This window comes from Piliocolobus tephrosceles, chromosome 6, assembly GCF_002776525.5.
Source record: "Piliocolobus tephrosceles isolate RC106 chromosome 6, ASM277652v3, whole genome shotgun sequence".
Classification (NCBI taxonomy): domain Eukaryota; kingdom Metazoa; phylum Chordata; class Mammalia; order Primates; family Cercopithecidae; genus Piliocolobus; species Piliocolobus tephrosceles.
Window position 1 is genome coordinate 33,521,556 of NC_045439.1, and position 19,854 is coordinate 33,541,409.

General features: G+C 45.5%; 1 protein-coding gene and 1 pseudogene across 4 annotated transcripts in view; one reads left to right on the top strand and one right to left on the bottom strand.

Annotated features, from left to right (window-relative positions):
• Positions 1-19,854, top strand: part of ZFYVE1 (zinc finger FYVE-type containing 1) — a 60,801-nt gene that overhangs the window by 13,630 nt on the left and 27,317 nt on the right. For all 3 annotated transcript variants that reach the window (XM_023183118.1, XM_023183139.1, XM_023183128.1), the window contains exon 3: positions 18,561-19,065. In XM_023183118.1, coding sequence (XP_023038886.1) covers positions 18,561-19,065 — 505 coding nt within the window. The remainder of the gene's footprint in view (positions 1-18,560; positions 19,066-19,854) is intronic.
• LOC111520439 lies at positions 4,292-5,842 on the bottom strand (annotated as a pseudogene). The gene is made up of 3 exons (XR_003309725.1): positions 5,363-5,842; positions 4,650-5,073; positions 4,292-4,344 (listed from the first exon to the last, which is right to left on the bottom strand). The product of XR_003309725.1 is annotated as a nucleophosmin-like (transcript).

Below are 19,854 nucleotides of genomic sequence, written 5' to 3' on the forward strand. Positions count from 1 at the left end.
TTCCTTCCTTCCTTCCTTCCTTCCTTCCTTCCTTCCTTCCTTCTTTCAGATGGAGTCTCACTCTGTCACCCAGCTGGAGTGCAGTGCCACCTTCTTGGCTCACTGCAACCTCCGCCTCTCGGGTTCATGCAATTCTTCTGCCTCGGTCTCCTGAGTAGCTGGGACTACAGGCGCTTACCACCATGCCCAGCTGATTTTTGTATTTTTAGTGGAGATGGGGTTTTGCCATGTTGGCCAGGCTGATGTTGAACTCCTGATCTCAAGTGATCTGCCTGCCTCGGCCTCCCAAAGTGCTGGGATTACAGGCATGAGCCACTGCACCCAGCCCTGTATGGGAATTCTTTACCACAAAGTGGCCGTGCTGGTCTGCCACATGTCCATGCCACTTCTATCTTAGGCTTGTCTGCCGTTCACTTTCTTGGCCCTGTTCTTGGCTTTCTGGTCTAGGGTAGCTTCCTGGGGCTTGTTCTTTCCAGCTCCTCTGAGATTGGCTGGTAGATAACATAACAGGAGGAAATCCTTCAGGACTTCATTCTGGTCAGTAGATCGTGGCCAGAGGGATCATCATCTTTCAAATTGTTGAATTTTCCCATTTTTCTCTTCCAATGGCCAGAGTATTATAATGTAAGGACTAATTTTGGTACAGTGGCCGGTTAGCCCTTTGGCAAGTTCTGGTCAGAACATGAATATATCTATTATTGGTTTCTTAGGTGTCATATAAATATAACAATTAAAAAAAAGATCTTAGGAGCTGTCAAAATTATAACCAATAGTTGGATTAGTAGCAGGGCCTCGTCCTCCGTTGTTGCCTTTAATGCAAGAAACTCAAGTAGAAGCCCCTTTTGTTTAGTGGTAGTGGTAGAGGGGAAGGCATTGTATGGCATTTACTGGGAAACATAGGGTTGAGGATGACTCAGACCAAAAGAAAGATGAAAGAAACCCTATTATGTGCCTTCAGTTTCTGCTCAGTGTCTTGTGAGCTTTTTCAGCCTGGGGATCATTCAGTTACAACAGACTCTTGGCATTTAACTTGATAGGCTATTTTGTTTTAGTACAAGGATGTTTAAAATTTGACCCATGTAAGCCATCGAAACCACTGTGAGTCAGCTTTTTAGAGAACCTGTCTTTAACTACTTTAAGTTACCTCCAGTTTGCATGGTTCTGTTTTTTTTTTTTTTTTTTTCCTGGCCTGTCAATTCCTTGAAGTGATTGATTTTTCTGGAATCGAGCAGGCATTTGGCTTTTTGAGCCAGGATTAACATAATAGACATATTTCTTATTAATTTGACCTTCAGTGTTTTCCTGTGGGTGCATCTACTGGCCGAGCCACCCTTGAGTTTATCCGGGAGATTATATAGGGCAGACGCACTTCTGATGGCTGGTCAGACTTTTCTGGGGAGTCTTCGCTGCTTTGGGAGGAGCTCTCTCATGAGATCATTTCTATGTGAGGTTAGAACTGCTAAGTATTGAACACATTTGCTTGATGGGAAATCGGAGGAAAGATGTGAGGAGACTGTGAAGAAGGGAAGAAAAACAAGGGTAAAGAAGTTTCAGGCAAGAGGAGTTGGAAAGACCTATGGAAAGAGACACAGGAGGAGCTTTTGAAGGTGGGGAAGGTTGGATGCTTCCCTGGAGAATGTTTTGTTCATTTTCCCCTTCTTTTTTTTTTTTTTTTGAGACGGAGGTTCGCTCTTGTTGCCCAGGCTGGAGCGCAATGGTACAATCTTGGCTCACTGCAACCTGGGTTCAAGCGATTCTCCTGCCTCAGCCTCCCAAGTAGGTGGGATTACAGGCACCTGCCACCATGCCTGGCTAATTTTTGCGTTTTTAATAGAGACAGGGTTTCACCATGTTGGCCAGGCTGGTCTCGGAGTCCTGATCTCGGGTGATCTATCCACCTTGGCCTCCCAAAGTGCTGGGATTACAGGCATGAGACACTGCACCTGGCCCCTTTTGCCCCTGTTTTCAGTGGCTTTTGGCTAGCATTGAAGAGGCTCTGTTGACTGGTTTATATGGTCAGCTTGGTCATAGTTGGAGTTCTTGGGGCAGAGATGTTTTCCAGACATACATAAGTAGCTGATCTCTGGCTTGACTTCACTGGAGGATAATTGGACTTCCAGGTAGCTTCCAGAATTTTTGGTCCCTTCCTGATTTTCTTCTTAATGAGACTAGGTTATTGCTGTCTTTCCCAGGAAATTTGACTCTAAATATTAGAATACTTGAAAGAACTGCCAGAGCCTGGTTCTGGCATGAAGTCACAGACCCTCAGGTTCAAGTGAAGGGACAGCATGATACTGCGCAATCCAGCATTCAGAGTATTCTAGAAGTTCCTCTACTTTCCAGCTCAATCCCTTCCATCTCATGAATATGTTATCTATATAGCTAAACTCATCTCTCATAACTTTTTCTTTCAAAGCGCTCAATACAGTTTATGTGTATCATTCTACAGCAGTCATAAATATTTATTGAATTGTCAATTGCGTGCTTTGTGAGTTTCAGTAATATCTCTGAACAAATGATTTAAAGTGAAGACTCACAGATTAAATGAGACTAGGGAGGGATGGCAGAGGCCTTCATTCCCTGGAATGAAGCTCTCTTTTCTGTTTATCTCTGAGTAAAGGCTTTTTGGGGATTCCACCGTTCTCTTTTTTTTGAGATGAAATCTCCCTTTTTTGCCAGGCTGGAGTGCAGTGGCACTATCTCGGCTCACTGCAATCTCCGCCTCCCGGGTTCAAGCAATTCTCCTGTCTCAGCCTCCCAAGTAGCTGGGACTACAGGCACACACCACCACATCCAGCTAATTTTTTTATTTTTAGTAAAGATGGGGTTTCATCACATTGGTCAGGCTGGTCTGGAACTCCTGACCTCAGGTGATCCACCCACCTCAGCCTCCCAAAGTGCTGGGGTTACAAGCATGAGGCACCGTACCTGGCTCCATGGTCCTTTTGGCCATCCCCATTCTGGCCTAGTGACTCATCGGTTTAGTTTGTAATTGGTAGGTCATTGCGTGCTCTATAATTTTTTTCCCTATGTCTCAGTTAACTGTTACCTAGATCTGTGATATTTACAGACAACCTACCTACCTCTTCCCCTTTTCCTTTCTTTCTTTCCCTACTTTCCCTTTGCTTCTCCCCAACCCTCCACTGGTTTCATGAATTAAGAAATTAAATCAGTGGGATTCAGGCATGAACCACAGTGCCCAGCTATTTTTAAATTTTTAATAGAGACGGGGTCTTGCTATGTTGCCTGGACTGGTCTCAAAGTCCTGGCCTCACATGATCCTTATGCCTCAGCCTCCCAAAGTGGTGGGATGACAGACGTGAGCCATCACACTGGGCCATATCATTCTTTTGAAGAAGATTGAATGTTTTCTATATATATATATTGTTTTTTTCCTCTGAAAACGATCTTTTAGGCCAGACACTGTGGCTCATGCCTATAATCCTAGCACTTTGGGAGGCAGAGGTGGCTGGATTACCTGAAGTTAGGAGTTCAAGACCAGCCTGGCCAACATGGTGAAATCCTGTTTCTACTAAAATTAGCCTGGCATGGTGGTAGTTGCCTGTAATCCCAGCTACATGGGAGGCTTAAACCCGGGAGGTGGAAGTTGCAGTGAGCCGAGATCATGCCACTGCACTCCAGCCTAGGCGACAGAACAAGACTCTGTCTCAAAAATAAAAATAAAATAAAATACAATAAAATAAAACAATCTTTTGAGAAGGGGTCTCACACTGTTGCTCAGGCTGGAGTGCAGTGGTGTGATCTCAGCTCGCTGCCACCTCTGCCTCCTTGGCTCAAAGCCATCCTTCCACCTCAGCCTCCTGAGTAGCTGAGACTACAGGCATGTGCCACCATGCCCAGCTAGTTTTTTGTATTGTTAGTAGAGATGGGGTTTTGCCATGGTGCTCATTCTGGTCTCGAACTCCTGGCCTCAAGCAATCTACTCGCCTAGGCCTCCCAAAGTGCTGGGATTACAGGTGTGAGCCACCTGCCTAGCCATATAGATTTCTTTCTTTCTTTCTTTTTTTACTTTATTAAAATACTGAGTTTTATTTCACATGTATATTTTTGTCTCCCCACCATTTCCATGTCTGACCACCGATACTACTATGTCCTATCATAACATTCCATACATACTTAAAACCAAGCAAAGGGTGGAGTTCCATCTTTAAAAACTAAACAGGCATTTTGGACAACACATTCTTGGCAATGGAACCTGGACAACATTTATCAAACACGATAGGGAAAGGTCTCACTCTGCATTATAAAAAGGACAGCCAGATATCAACTGTTACAGAAATGAAATAGGACAGAAAATTTTTAACAAATCGTTTAAACTATTTTCTTTCTTTTTTTTTTTTTTGAGACGAAGTCTTGCTCTGTCGCCCAGGGTGGAGTGCAGTGGCCGGATCTCAGCTCACTGCAAGCTCCGCCTCCCGGGTTTATGCCATTCTCCTGCCTCAGCCTCCGGAGTAGCTGGGACTACAGGCGGCCGCCACCTTGCCCGGCTAGTTTTTTGTATTTTTAGTAGAGACGGGGTTTCACCATGTTAGCCAGGATGGTCTCGATCTCCTGACCTCGTGATCTGCCCGTCTCGGCCTCCCAAAATGCTGGGATTATAGGCTTGAGCCACCACGCCCAGCCTAAACTGTTTTCTTGAAGAGACTTCCTCCACTGCCAGAGATCTTGAATAGCTTCTTGGTCAGTCATCCGGAAGCAATTCTTCACATAATTGATGAACTTGGCTTCCACTTTGGGAAGAGAACCACCTTTTTCTATACTTGCTTGCATTTTTGCTTTAATGTCTTCTACAGAACTAGGTCCTTTTGGTGTTTTAGGAGTTTTTTCCTGTGTTTTGAAGGATTCTTGTCCTTTTGATCTTGGTGTTGATGATGGTTTTGAGTCTTTTCCATTCTGATTTGACTTTTGTGCATTTTTGGCTGGAGTATCTCATATAGATTTCTTCACTGGTGCTTTTTCTTCAGTTTCCTCATCATCAAAATCATCATCATCATCATCTTCGTCATCATCTTCATCATCATCATGTTCATCAGCGGCAAGTTTTATTTTTTTCTTTTTTTTTTTTTGAGACGGAGTCTCGATCTGTCGCCCAGGCTGGAGTGCAGTGGCGCGCTCTCGGCTCACTGCAGGCTCCGCCTCCCGGGTTCACGCCATTCTCCTGCCTCAGCCTCCCAAGTAGCTGGGACTACAGGCGCCCGCCATCTCGCCCGGCTAATTTTTGTATTTTTTAGTAGAGACGGGGTTTCACCGTGTTAGCCAGGATGGTCTCGATCTCCTGACCTCGTGATCCACCCGTCTCGGCCTCCCAAAGTGCTGGGATTACAGGCTTGAGCCACCGTGCCTGGCCAGTTTTATTTTTTTTCTATGGAACCTTGCTACCACCTCCAGGGGCAGACCGCTTTCCAGATATACTTAAGAGTTTCACGTCCTCCTCCTCTTCATCTTCTGACTCTGCATCTTCCTCCACAGCTACTAAGTGCTGTCCACTAATATGCACTGGCCCTGAACCACACTTCAACCTTAAGACCACTGGTGGTGTTATTTCAAAGCCCCCAAGGGAAACTGTTGGCTGTACAGACATTTTCAAAGTTGCCAGTGTTACTTTAATTGGACTGCCTGGGTAATTCATTGCCTCTGCTTCAACAATATGCAATTCATCCTTTGCACCAGCCCCTAAACTGACCGTTCTTAAAGATAACTGGTGCTCATTTTCGTCATTATCCACCTTAAAGTGGTAATGTTTGTCGGCCTTTAGTTCACAACTGAAAAGATCGTTCTGGGACCTCAGGGGGCTCATGTCCATGTCCATCGAATGTTCCATCAGGTGGCGGCACGCACTTAGGTGGGAGAGGAGGCGGACGGAGATAAACGAACACTGCTCCAGAGAACAGCCGCGCAGGACGGAATCACACCAGGGCCTTTTTTTTTTTTTTTGTTACAGAGACTCACTCTGTCACGCAGGCTGGAGCGCAGTGGCACAATCTGGGCTTACTGCAACCTCCACCTCCCTGGTTCAAGCGATTCTCCTGCCTCAGCCTCCTGAGTAGCTGGGATCACAAGCGCATGCCACCACGCCTGGCTAATTTTTTGCATTTTTTTTTTTTTTTTGAGACGGAGTTTTGCTCTTGTTGCCCAGGCTGGAGTGCAATGGCGTGATCTTGGCTCACCGTGACCTTTGCCTCCTGGATTCAAGCGATTCTCCTGCCTCAGCCTCCTGAGTAGCTGGGATTACAAGCATGCACCACCACACTCAGCTAGTTTTGTATTTTTAGTAGAGAAGGGGTTTCTCCACGTTGGTCAGGCTGGTCTCGAACTCCCGACCTCAGGTGATCTGCCTGCCTTGGTCTCCCAAAGTGCTGGGATTACAGGCGCGAGCCAGTATGCCTGGCCAATTTTTTGTATTTTTAGTAGAGACAGAGTTTCACCATGGTGGCCAGCCTAGTCTCAAACTCCTGACCTCAGGTGATCCTCCCACCTCTGGCCTCCCAAAGTTCTGGGATTACAGGCATGAGCCACTGTGCTGGCCTAGGTTTCTTTTTTAATTCAAAAGATATATCCTTTTGAGGGAGGGAGTGGTAAGTATTGAATAAGGATCCTCCTTGTTCAATCATCCCTATTTTTTTTTCTCTCTCTCTTTTTTTTTGGAGACATGGTCTTGCTCTGTTGCCTAGGCTGGAGTGCAGTGGCACCATCATAACTCAAGCAATCCTCCCACATCAGCCTCCCAAGTAGCTGGGACTACAGGCACTCACCACCACACCCAGCTAATTTTTGTATTTTTAGTGAAGACAGGGTTTCACCATGTTGGTCAGGCTGGTCTCAAACTCCTGACCTCTTGATCCGCCCACCTCGGCCTCCCAAAGTGCTAGGATTGCAGGCGTGAGCCACTGCACCCAGCCTCCCTAAGGAGAGCTTTTACTTGGGATAATGAAATTTCTAGGCTGGGCGTGGTGGCTGATGCCTGTAATCCCAGCACTTTGGGAGGCTGAAGTGGGCGGATCACGAGGTCAGGAGATTAAGACCATCCTGGCTAACCCTGTACTATTAAAAATACAAAAAATTAGCCGGGCACGTTGGTGGGCACCTATATAGTCCCAGCTGCTCGGGAGGCTGAGGCAGGAGAATGGCGTGAACCCAGGAGGCGGAGTTTGCAGTGAGCCAAGATCATGCCACTGCACTCTAGCCTGGGCGATAGAGTGAGACTCTGTCTCAAAAAAAAAACAAAATTAATTAATTAATTAATTTAAAAAAAGAGAAATTTCCAGCTGATGGTGATGACTCTGGCTTGGGGCAAACCAGCAATGATGTCAGTCAGCATGCCTCTAGCAGTTACTGCAAGTTACTCTGGGCCTCCACTGTGCTAAGTGCTTGATGTACATCATCTTATTTAATTTTTGCAGAAATCCTGTGAAGTAGATTGTGTTGTTATCTTCATTTTAGAGGTGAATAACAGCCCCAGAGGGGTTAAATAACTTCTTTAAAGTTATCCTAAAGTCAGTGGATGATAGAGCGAGGTTGGTTGAACCCTTAATGGTGATACTATACCATCCCCCCACCCAGAGGATATAGCATCTAGACATTTTGTGCTGTGTTCATTCATTTATTGATCAATTATGTCTTGATTTCCTATTTTGTGTCAGGCACTGTGCTAGGGTTATGGTGGTGAACAACACAGACCATATCTCTGCCAGCCTGGAGTACATTCTAGTTGGGGTGTTCAGAGCTGGAAGAGTGGGAAAACATTAACAGAGATGGTGGGTGGCATTGGAGGCTTTGAGCAAGAGAAGGGTTGAGTCAGTTGCCCAGGGTGTGATTTAAACCTAGCTCTCTTTTCTAGCCTGGTTTGTGTAGCTGAGCTTTTACTGTGAGGTCCCTTCTTAGCCCTCAGAATGATTCCAGAATGAAAGACCATTCTGCTCACTGCCAGGCCTTTACTAGAGCGTACATCTGTTTTCACAGCTGGCCGAATACGGATATGCTATGCCACTTAGAAAGGTAGCTGCATCTCCCATCCAGAAGCGCCTCAGAAAGTTCCCTTGAGGATGAGGTGGGGCTTGGGGATGACTGGGTATTTCCAGTGTGTCCTCAGAATTCATCTTTGCCTTGGAAGGCTTTTTATTCAGATATAAATGGATTGCTGAACTGGGTGTGTTGGGTGTCGTCAAAGAAACTGATCAGGGCGCTAAAAATGACTTTTTTTTTTAGAAAAAGAATTTCTTTGTGGATCATCTCTGCATACAAACACTTTTATTAGGCCAGGCGTGGTGGCTCAGGCCTGTAATCCCAGTACTTTGGGAGACTGAGGCGGACGGATCACCTGAGGTCAGGAGTTCGAGACCAGCCTGACCAACATGGAGAAACCCCCGTCTCTACTAAAAATACAAAATTAGCTGGGTGTGGTGGCGCATGCCTGTAATCCCAGCTAATCAGGATCCTGAGGCAGGAGAATCACTTGCACATGGGAGGCAGAGGTTGCAGTGAATGGAGATCGCGCCATTGCACTCCAGCCTGGGCAACAAGGGTGTGTGTGCCTCTGTCTCACACACACAAAAATAAATAAAAAAAGAAACATTTTTATTTCTGCTAGAATAGGAGAGGAGCTGCAGGCAGTCTCTGTGAAGCAAAGTGTCAGAAGCACCACTGGTAGTTACAAGACATGGAGAGGAATTCCTGACCTCTCAAGTAATGGAACACTTTGGGGACACTGGAGTGGAAGAAAGTGATCTTTGCCCCTGCCAAATGTGCTCAGTGTGTTTGTGAGACCAACCCCGTGACTTCAGTGTCTTCAGAAAACATTTGATTGAGAAATGATTGTGTTTTTATGTGAAACTCTAGCAACATGTACATGGATAAACGTGAAGTATACACGCCCTTTAGGATAGAATGAACAGAACATTTCTAAACTTGCTGTGTTGAGGAAACAGGTTTAATAGAACTTAAACCTTGCTATTGGAAGGAAATCTCCTTATCATTTGGACTTTAAAATAGACTGGCTACTGATCTGTTTGACATAGTTTAGGTAAAATCCTGTTTGAAAATTAGGCCATGGGGTTGGACGCAGTGGCTCACACCTATAATCCCAAGTGCTTTGGGAGGCCAAGGAAGGAGGACTGCTTGAGGCCAGGAGTTCAAGACTAGCCTGGGCAACATAGACCCTATTGATATCTACAAAAAATAAACAATTTAGCCAGCTATAATGGTGCATGCTGGTAGTCCTAGCTACCCGGGAGGCTGAGGCAGGAGACTGATTGAGCCTGAGAGGTTGAGGCTGCAGTGACCCACTGTATTCCATCCTGGGCAATAGAGCGAGACCTGTCTCCAGAAAAAAAAAATTGGAGGAATGTGTGATTGTAGTTGGTACAGATTAAGTCCTTTTCTCCCAGGGACCAGCACTGAAAAGATCTTGGTGCCAAACTACTTAAGAGTGTTTTCCAGGTTCATTGGGGTTTAACTTCTAGAGTCTCTAACTGTGCTGTGTTGAACTTCCTTCCTTCCAAGGCTCTTTAGTTCCTTCCTCACCTCTTGGTTTCCCTTTTCAGGCCTCCTTGGAACAAAGCCAGTGCATGGTCTTTCATTCTAGAATGATTCTGTGAGGGCTTAGAAAGAATCTCTCGAGGGAGACCGTCATTATTCCCTTGGCCTGCTTTGGTCGGAGGTTGACTGCTGGACACTTTTCACTACCATGAACTATTCTGAATTCTAAACTGGGGGTGGGCACAGGGGCTCATTCCTGTAATCCCAGCACTTTGGGAGGCCAACGCAGGCAGATCAACTAAGGTCAGGGAGTTCAAGAGCAGCCTGGACAACATAGTGAAACCCTGTCTCTACTAAAAATACAAAAAAATTACCTGGGTGTGGTGGCGCGCGCCTGTAGTCCCAGCTACTCAGGAGGCTGAGGAAGGAGAATTGCTTGAACCCGGGAAGCAGAGGTTGCAGTGAGCCGAGATTGGGCACTGCACTCCAGCCTGGGCGACAGAGTTAGACTGTCTCAAAAAAAGGCCAGGCGCGGTGGCTCAAGCCTGTAATCCCAGCACTTTGGGAGGCCGAGATGGGCGGATCACGAGGTCAGGAGATCGAGACCATCCTGGCTAACATGGTGAAACCCCGTCTCTACTAAAAAATACAAAAAACTAGCCGGGCGACGTGGTGGGCGCCTGTAGTCCCAGCTACTTGGGAGGCTGAGGCAGGAGAATGGCGTAAACCCAGGAGGCGGGGCTTGCAGTGAGCTGAGATCTGGCCATTGCACTCCAGCCTGGGCAGCAGAGCGAGATTCTGTCTCGAAAAAAAAAAAAAAAAAAAAAAAAAAAAAAAAGGAACTGTGGTGGGGGATCATTGAGTATGGTTATATTTCATTTTACAGACTCTTCTCAGAAGTCTATACAAAGTAAAAAGCTTTGGGTGAATTGGAGGGAGACAGGTGCTGCTGGGTTTTGTAAAGATTTTTAGAACAAGTCTTACTCTGTCAGCCAGGCAGGAGTGCAGTGGTGCAATCTTGGCTCACTGCAACCTCCACCTCCTGGGTTCAAGTGATTCTCCTGCCTTAGCCTCCCAAGTAGGTGGGATTACAGGCATGTGCCACCACACCCAGATAATTTTTATATTTTTAGTAGAGATGGGGTTTCACCACGTTGGCCCGGCTGGTCTCGATCTCCCGGCCTCAAGTGATCGATCTTCCTGGGCCTCCCAAAGTGCTGGGATTACAGGCGTGAGCCACCACGCCTGCCTTGTAAAGATTAATACAATATTAGATGGTTACTAAGAGCCAGCTATAAAGCCAGTATGAATAATAATGTGTTTTGGCCAGGTGTGGATCACGAGGTCAGGAGATCGAGACCATCCTGGCTAACATGGTGAACCTTCATCTCCCAAAAAATACAAAAAATTCTCCGGGCGTGGTGGCGGGCGCCTGTAGTCCTAGCTACTTGGGATGCTGAGGCAGGAGAATGGCGTGAACCCAGGAGGTGGAGCTTGCAGAGAGTGGAGATCGCACCACTGCATTCCAGCCTGGGCGACAGAGTGAGACTCCGTCTCCAAAAAATAAAAAATTAATAATAATAATAATGTGTTTTGATTAGCAGGAGAAGGTTATCTGAAGCGAGCAGTGAGATCTTTCGTTTTAGGTAGAATTTATTTCGATCTTACCGCATTGCTGAATCAGCCCCCAAATGAGCAATTCATAGGTGTAAGCCCAGCTGCTGCTGCTGTGCACCTGGGTGTTTTCCCAGTGGGCTGGTCTTTAATAATGGTTCACATATCCATGCCAGGCACTGTGCTATGCCTTTTGCATACTTTATCTCGTAGTCTGCTGAGTGTCGCTAGAAGCTAGACGTCTGTTATTATCTCATTTCCCTGAGGCATTGAGTAGTTAAGTAACTTTCCCAAGGCCACACCATGGCAAAGCCTGTAGTGGCATTCATGTGTTTTGGAGTCGCCTGAGGCCTAGCAAGCTCAGGGAAAATGGAAGGCAAAAGTTGGGGAGGGGTGGCTTTGGTGTCCCTCCTGTGTTTGCTGTTGGTAAGGGCCAGTGACCATTTCAAACATGTTGTCGACTTGGATGGGGTGGCCAGTTGGCTGAGCTCAGGGCCAGGTAACCTGTTTCACTCCAGGAATGGAGCAGCATGGGGTCAGTGAGTGTAGACAGGCCGAACAAGTAGAGCTGGAGCCTCGTTCCTTCCTGGCCCCTTCCTTTATCAAAGGGAATCTTCTTATTTTTCTCTACCTTTGCCTCCCTGACTGAAAACCAGTCTTGCTACCACCTAGGCTAGGCTGTTCTCTCCTTTCTGGCTTAGAGGAAAATACTCATGTGTTAAGGATGAATTTAGTAGTATATCAGGAAGCAAAGTGAAAGGCAGAGAAGGAAGAAGTGAAGCATGGTTTCAGTGTGCCAGCATTTTCCCGAATATTTGTTTGATTAATTAGCTCCTGCAAAGATGGTTATAGCCTCCTTTTTTTGTTTTTTGTTTTTTTCTTTTTTCCTTTTTTTTTGAGATGGGGTCTCACTGTCACCCAGGCTGGAGTGCAGTGGCTTGATCTCAGCTCACTGCAAACTCTGCCCAGGCTCAAGCAATTCTCCCACCTCAGCCTCCTGAGTAGTTGAGACTAAAGGCACGTGCCACAACGCCTGGCCAATTTTTTGTATTTTTAGTAGAGATGGGGTTTTGCTGTGTTGCCAAGGCTGGTGTCAAACCCCTGGGCTCAAGTGATCCATCTGCTTTGGCCTCCCACAGTGCTGGGATTATAGGTGTAAGCCACCATACCTGGCCTAGCCTCCTTTTACATGAAGAAAATGCAGTCAGTGCATGTTAAGGGATTGTTCACTGCTTGTCAGTAGAAACAAACAGCCTGGGACTTTGAGTTCCTCCTCCCAGGAGGATTATTTACATTGGACTCATCTATAGGCCCAACACATGGACATCCGCACTTGACACACCCCCAGACACCAAAAGCTTAAATGGTATCACCAAATGCAGGCAAGGAGTGTTTTCTTTCCATCCCATATGAGTTATTTGTGTGTGTGTGTGTGTGTGTGTGTATATATATATATCACTTGTTGGACACTTAATATGAATCCTGAGACATTTAATTCTTTCCCTAAATGTTCCCCTGTCCCCACTTTCAGATGCCTGCTCTTAGATAATCTGGATAGCAGTGGCTGTTTTGGTTGTGAAGAGTCATGACAGAGTAGATTTCCGTGGGGAGAAAATCCCTAGGCCTGGTCTTCCATACCAGGCCTGGTCGAACAGGTGGATGGCTCTTCCCGCAGCCACCCTGACCTCACCTGACTCCATGCTGGTAGAGCTTTACAGAGCTTTCGTTTTGTTTCTCTTGCTGACCAACTTAGCAGCTTGGGACCAGGCTGGCTGAGTGACACGGGTCCAAAATGGGCTGTTCTGTGTAACTTCTTGTTTCTCTCTGTTGTCTGCTAGATCACTTAGCCCATCACCAAGTTTATGAAATGCTGCTGTGTGTTCAGCCCTGTGGAAGATGTATGGTGGGAAAAGTGTTTAAGGTACCTGGGTACCTAGCAAGGTGCCTGGTGTTTATTCACTCACTCATTCACTCCGCAGCTGCACACTGAGCTCCTCTTGTGTGCCAGGCGGTGTCCTGAGTGCTCTGCATGTAAAGATAAGGTAGACACGGCCCTGCGGTCATGGTTCTAGTGAAGGGCACTGTCACTGTAGCCGGCGTTCAGTGAACTGTTAGTACTATCAGCAATATTCAGGCTCTTAATAATGAAACAATAGTGATGTCATTAATAGAATAATGAGTGGTTTACTTTTTTTTTTTTTCAGTTAGAGTCTTGCTCTGTCGCCCAGGCTGGAGTGCAGTGGTACGATCTCGGCCCACTGCAGCCTCCACCTCTTGGGCTCAAGTGATTCTCGTGTCCCAGCCTCCTGAGTAGCTAGGACTGCAGGCGTGAATGACTATATCCAGCTAATTTTTTGATTTTGTAGAGTTGAGGTCTTGCTATGTTGCTTAAGGTAGTCTTGAATTCCAGGGCTCAAGCGATCCTCCTGTCTTGGCCTCCCAAAGCACGGGGATTTGGTTTACTATCTTGATGAGATTATAGGAAACACGTTTATCATATTTTCACACTGAGTGGTGTGTATATTTCTCTGTTATCAAACAAGCAGACTAGAGAATCAGAAGGTGTTCACCTCTATAATCCCAGTACTTTGGGAGGCGGAGGGGCAGGTCACCTGAGGTCAGGAATTTGAGACCAGCCTGGCAAACATGGCGAAATCCCATCTCTACTAAAAGTGCAAAAAAAATTAGCTGGGTGTGGTGACACGTGCCCATAATACCAGCTACTCTGGAGGCTGAGGCAGGAGAATGGCTTGAATGCAGAAGGTGGAGGTTGCAGTGAGCTGAGATTGTGCCCTGGACTCCAGCCTGGGTGACAGAGTAAAATCCTGTCTCAAAAAAAAAAAAAAAAAAACAGAAAGGGCCAGGCACAGTGGCTCACGCCTGTAATCCCAGCACTTTGGGAGGCCGAGGCAGGCAGATCATGAGGTCAGGAGATCGAGACCATCCTGGCTAACACGGTGAAACCCCGTCTCTACTAAAAAATACAAAAAATTGAGCGGGCATGGTGGTGGGCGCCTGTAGTCCCAGCTATTCGGGAGGCTGAGGCAGGAGAACGGCGTGAACCCGGGAGGCGGAGTTGCAGTGAGCCGAGATCACTCCACTGCACTCCAGGCTGGGCGACAGAGTAAGACTCCGTCTCAAACACACACACACACAAAAATAAAACAAAAACAGAAAAAAAAAGAAAAAATCAGCAACGTGTTTTATTCTCTGTTGGCTGGAAAATACTTGATGTGAAGCTTCCTGGGAAACTCCTTTCACCTGAGTAGCCATAAGCTCTTTGAGTTAGGAGCTTTGACCCTGGGCTTCTGTGTTCTGAGAACAGGAGTTCTGAGCATCTTTCAGGAGCTCCAGTCTGGGATCACACTGGCCCTAGGTATCTTTCTTCATGGCCTGGCTTTTTATAAGGACTGCAGTGTTCTTTAAACTGTTAGGAGGAGAATTATGGTAGATGAGGTTTGACCAGTACGTTAACTTGGCTAAGTGCGGTGGCTCACACCTGTAATCCCAGCACTTTGGGAGGCCAAGGCAGGTGGATTACCTGAGGTCAGGAGTTTGAGACCAGCCTGGCCAACAGAGTGAGACCCAGTCTCTACTAAAAATACCAAAATTAGCCAGGCGTGACAGCGCGTGCCTGTAATCACAGCTACTCGGGAGTTTGAGGCGGGAGAATCACTTAAACCCAGGAGGTGGAGGTTGTAGTGAGCCAAGATCACGCCACTGCACTCCAGCCTGGGCCACAGAGCAAAAACTCTGTCTCAAAAAAACAAAAACAAAACCAAAAACTGTATTGAGATGTAATCCACATACCATAAAATTCACCAGTTTAAAGTATATAATTCAGTATTTTTAGTATGTTCATAAAGTTGTACAATCCTTACCACTATCTAATTCTGGAATATTTTCATCTTTCCAAATAGAAACCCAGCTTTAGCAGTCTCTCCCTCCTCCCTCCTCCCTCTAGCCTCTAGCAACCACTAATCTGCTTGCTGTCTGTGAATCTGCCCGCTCTGGACGTTTCATATAAATGGAATCGTACACTATGTGGTCTTTTGTGTGTGGCTTCTTTCACTTACCCATGTTTTCAAGGTTCATCTGTGTTGTAGCGTGTATCAGCACTTCATTATTTTTTGTTGTAGTTACCCCAGCAATGTCAAGCAAATATTGTTTGATAGACAGCTATGTTCATTTCACAAAAATGTTTTCCCAACATTTCTACCTAAATGTTATTAGGTAACAATGAAATTTGTATTCTTTCTTTTTTTTTTTTTCCGAGACCGAGTCATGCCTTGTCCCCCAGGCTGGAGTGCAGTGGTGCGATGTCAGCTCACCGCAACCTCTGCCTCCTGGGTTCAAGCGATTCTCATGCCTCAGCCTCCTGAGTAGCTGGGATTACAGGCATGTGCCACCACGCCTGGCTAATTTTGTATTTTTATTAGAGACGGGGTTTCTCCATGTTGGTCAGGCTGGTCTCGAACTCCCCACCTCAGATGATCTGCCCGTCTCAGCTTCCCAAAGTGCTGGGATTACAGGCATAAGCCACCATGCCTGAATGAAATTTGTATTGTTTCTATAGGGAAAATATTTGCACTTTAGCCTCTCCATATGATAATTGGGGGTGGGACGTAGGTACAGAACTCTCACTTGTCCACGTTATAAGCACATTTGGAGGGCTGAATTATTAATAAATACTTTGGAAATATATAGAATATTACAAATTCTATAATTACAATTGTGAAAAGCATTTTAATGTCTTTAGACGAGATTGGGTGTGTTCAGGGTGGTATGGCCATAGACAGTGTCTTTAGAATAAGAGAAATGTGACTGTATTTTGCATACTTTTCTCATTGTTTCAGTCTAAGGTTAGGTAAGTGAAAAATAAAAGACTACTGTGGATTTTAGGAAAACCTGCTATCGTAATAGTTTTTCTTTTTCTTTTTTTTTTTTTTTTTTGAGACGGAATCTCGCTCTGTCGCCCAGGCTGGAGTGCAGTGGCCGGATCTCAGCTCACTGCAAGCTCCGCCTCCCGGGTTTACACCATTCTCCGGCCTCAGCCTCCGGAGTAGCTGGGACTACAGGCGCCCGCCACCTCGCCCGGCTCGTTTTTTGTATTTTTTTAGTAGAGACAGGGTTTCACCGTGTTAGCTAGGATGGTCTCGATCTCCTGACCTCGTGATCTGCCCGTCTTGGCCTCCCAAAGTGCTGGGATTACAGGCTTGAGCCACCGTGCCCGGCCCGTAATAGTTTTTCTCCACTAAAAAGCTGATTGAAATGATTCAGGATACATTTTCCAATAGAATCTTTCAGATGTATGATTCCCTTCAAATTTGCTAGTCTTATCTATTTTCTGACCAATCCTAACAAGTCAGTAGGGAAATAGTATAGTGAAAAGAAAAAAACCAACCAATACTAGGTCAGTAGATATTACTTCAATACAATGAACATCATTTCACAACAGCGGGAATATGCAGCCTTGCTGTAGCATTCAAAGCACCCTCTGAAGTTTAAGAAAGATTTAGGAAGACTGTGAAAGGAGGAAGTGGCACAGTCATGACAGAAAACAATCAAGGCACAGATAGGAATTTCTGCCAAGTCAGGTCAAAGTAAAAACATAAGAAATGTCCCAAAGGTGAGAATAACCAACGCATATTGAAGTAAGGGGTGGAAGTGGCTCATTCTTTTTTATGACTGCATAGTAACTCAGTGTATGGATATACCACATTTTATCAGTTGATGGGTATTTGGGCTGTTTTCACTTCTTTGGCTGTTGTGAATAATGCTGCTGTGAACATTGACATACTTAGAAGATTTGTGTGGACATGTGTGTTCAGTTCTCTTGGGTATATAGCTAGGAGTGGACAAGCTGTTTTCTGGACTGGCTGTGTGATTTTACATTCCCACCAGAAGTGCATGAACTTTGTGATTTCTGTACATCCTTGCCAATGCTTGTTGTCTTTTTTTTTTTTTTTTTTTTTTTTAGAGACAGGGCTTTTGTTGTCTGTTGCCCAGCCTGGAGTGCAGTGGTGCAATCGTGGTTCACTGCAGCTTCGAACTCCTGAGCTCAAACGATCCTCTTGCTTCGGCCTCCTGAGTAGCTAGGACTGCAGGCGCATACCACCATGCCCAGCTAATTTTTAATTTTTTTTGTAGAGACAGAGGTCTCTCCATGTTGCCCAGGCTGGTCTCAAACTCCTGGCCTCAAGCTGTCCTCTCTTTTTTGCCTCCCAAAGTACTGGGATTATAGGCGTGAGCCACCGTGCCCAGCCGCTTGTTGTCTTTTGGTCGTAGTCGTTCTGGTGGATATGCAGTGATAGCTCACTGTAGTTTTGATTTGCATTTCTCAGTGACTCAGGACTTGGACCATCTTTTCAGATGCTTACTGGTTGCTTGCATATCTTTTGTGGAGAAATGTCTATTCAGATTCTTTGCCTACTTTTTAATTGGGTTGCTTATCTTCATTGTTGAGTTGTCAGATTTCTTTGTATGTTTGGAATACTAGTCTTATTAGATTTATTTTATTTTATGTTATGTTGTTATTTTATTTTATGTTATGTTATTTTCTGTTATTTTATTTTATTTTATTTGTTTGAGACAGGTTCTTGTTCTGTCACCCAGGCTGGAGTGCAGTGGCACAATCTCAGCTCACTGCAGTCTGCCTCCTGGGTTCAAGCAATTCTCCTGCCTCAGCCTCCCGAGTAGCTGGGATTTCAGGCACGTGCCACCACACCTGGCTAATTTTTGTATTTTTAGTAGAGACTTGTATTTAGTTTCACCATGTTGACCAGGCTGGTATGGAACTCGTGACCTCAAGTGATCTGCCCGCCTGGGCCTCCCAAAGTGCTGGGATTACAGGCCTGAGCCACCTCACTTGGCCCCACCCCCCTTTCTTTTTTTTTTTTGAGGCAGGGTCTCATTCTGTTGCCCATGCTGGAGTGCATTAGTGCTATCACAGCTCACTGCAGCCTCAAACTTCTGGGCTCGAGGGATCCTCCCTCCTCAGCCTCCCATAAGTGCCACTGTTACATGCATGAACCACCACACCTGGCCTTATCTGTTTTTTCTTTTGTTACTTGTGCTTGTGTTGTCCTATCTAAGAAGCTATAGCCTAATCCAAAGTCACAAAGGTTAATTACTTTGTTTTTCTCTAAGAGTTTTATGGTCTTAGCTCTTTTTTTTGGTTTTGTTTTGTTTCTTTCTTTTCTTTTTTTCTTTTTTCTTTTTATAGTTTTAGCTCTTTTCATGGCCACTAAGTTATTTCCCTGACTAAAGCTTCAGAGGTTCCTTTGAGCTGTTTGCTAATGGTGGAGGTGGGAGCTATTATCCTGCAACTTCCTTTTCTTGACAATTCAATCAAGTTCCTTGTCCCTGCAAAGCATATATTTTTGTAGGTGTTTCTAGTGCTTTTACAGTTTCTATACTTCATAGTCTTTTTTTTTTTTTTTTTTTTGCAGGTAACAAATGAAGAGGACTTCATTAGAAAATTGGACTGCAAACCTGATCAGCATCTGAAAGTGGTTTCCATTTTTGGAAATACTGGCGATGGAAAGTCTCATACTCTCAACCACACTTTCTTTTATGGTCGTGAAGTCTTCAAGACCTCCCCTACCCAGGAGTCCTGCACTGTGGGAGTGTGGGCAGCCTATGACCCAGTTCACAAAGTAGCAGTGATCGATACGGAAGGGCTCCTGGGGGCCACCGTGAATCTAAGCCAGAGAACACGGCTGCTGCTTAAGGTCCTGGCCATCTCAGACCTCGTCATCTATCGAACTCATGCAGACCGGCTGCATAACGACCTCTTCAAATTCCTTGGGGATGCCTCAGAAGCTTATCTGAAGCACTTCACCAAGGAGCTCAAGGCCACCACTGCTCGCTGTGGCCTGGATGTCCCTTTATCCACCCTGGGCCCTGCAGTTATCATCTTTCATGAGACTGTGCACACCCAACTACTGGGCTCTGGTGAGTGGATGGGGTACAGTGTCACAGCTCGACCTTTATGGGTACAAGGAGGCAGCTATTTGGGCTGCAATAGCAACTTAGTGGTAGTGGATTGCCCAGAAGATTTCTGTCCAAAGAAGACATGGAAAGTGTTTGAAGGAGGATGGAGTGATCAAACATATCAAGCTGCTCATAGGTCAACTAGTATAAGGATTGAGAATTGCCAATTGGCTTTGGCAATATATAAGTCCTTAGTGATCTGGATAAGACCTATTCGCTGAGATGGTTGGGGGGTAAAAGCTTGATCAGAGTGGGATCAAGAGAAAATAGAACGAAGCCAGGTACAGTGGCAAGTGCCTGTAATTATAGCTACCTGGGAGGCTCATGTGGGAGAATCCCTTGAGCCCAAGAGTTAGAAGTCAGCCTGGGCAACATAGTGAGGCCTTGTCTCTAAAAAAAATAAGATTAGGAGAAGAATTTCTGTGGTGAGTTTATTCGGCTCTTTGACAGAGCTATACAGCTCTTTTCTATAAAGCAAAGAAGAACAATGAAATTGTAGCTAGAGGCTGATGTGGGATTTCAAGGGATTTTTCTTTTTTAAAATTTAAGATATGAGGTATTGCAGATATTTATGTACTGATGAGAATGATTCATTAGAGAGGGAAGAATGTAGATGTAAGAGAGCAGAAACAGTTGGAGCGATGCATGAGTGGAAGGGTCGGCCTTCGGACCGTGGACAGTTCATCCATAACACTGGGAAAGAAAGTAGAAGATATGGACATGGTTGCAGATAAATAGATGGTGTGGACA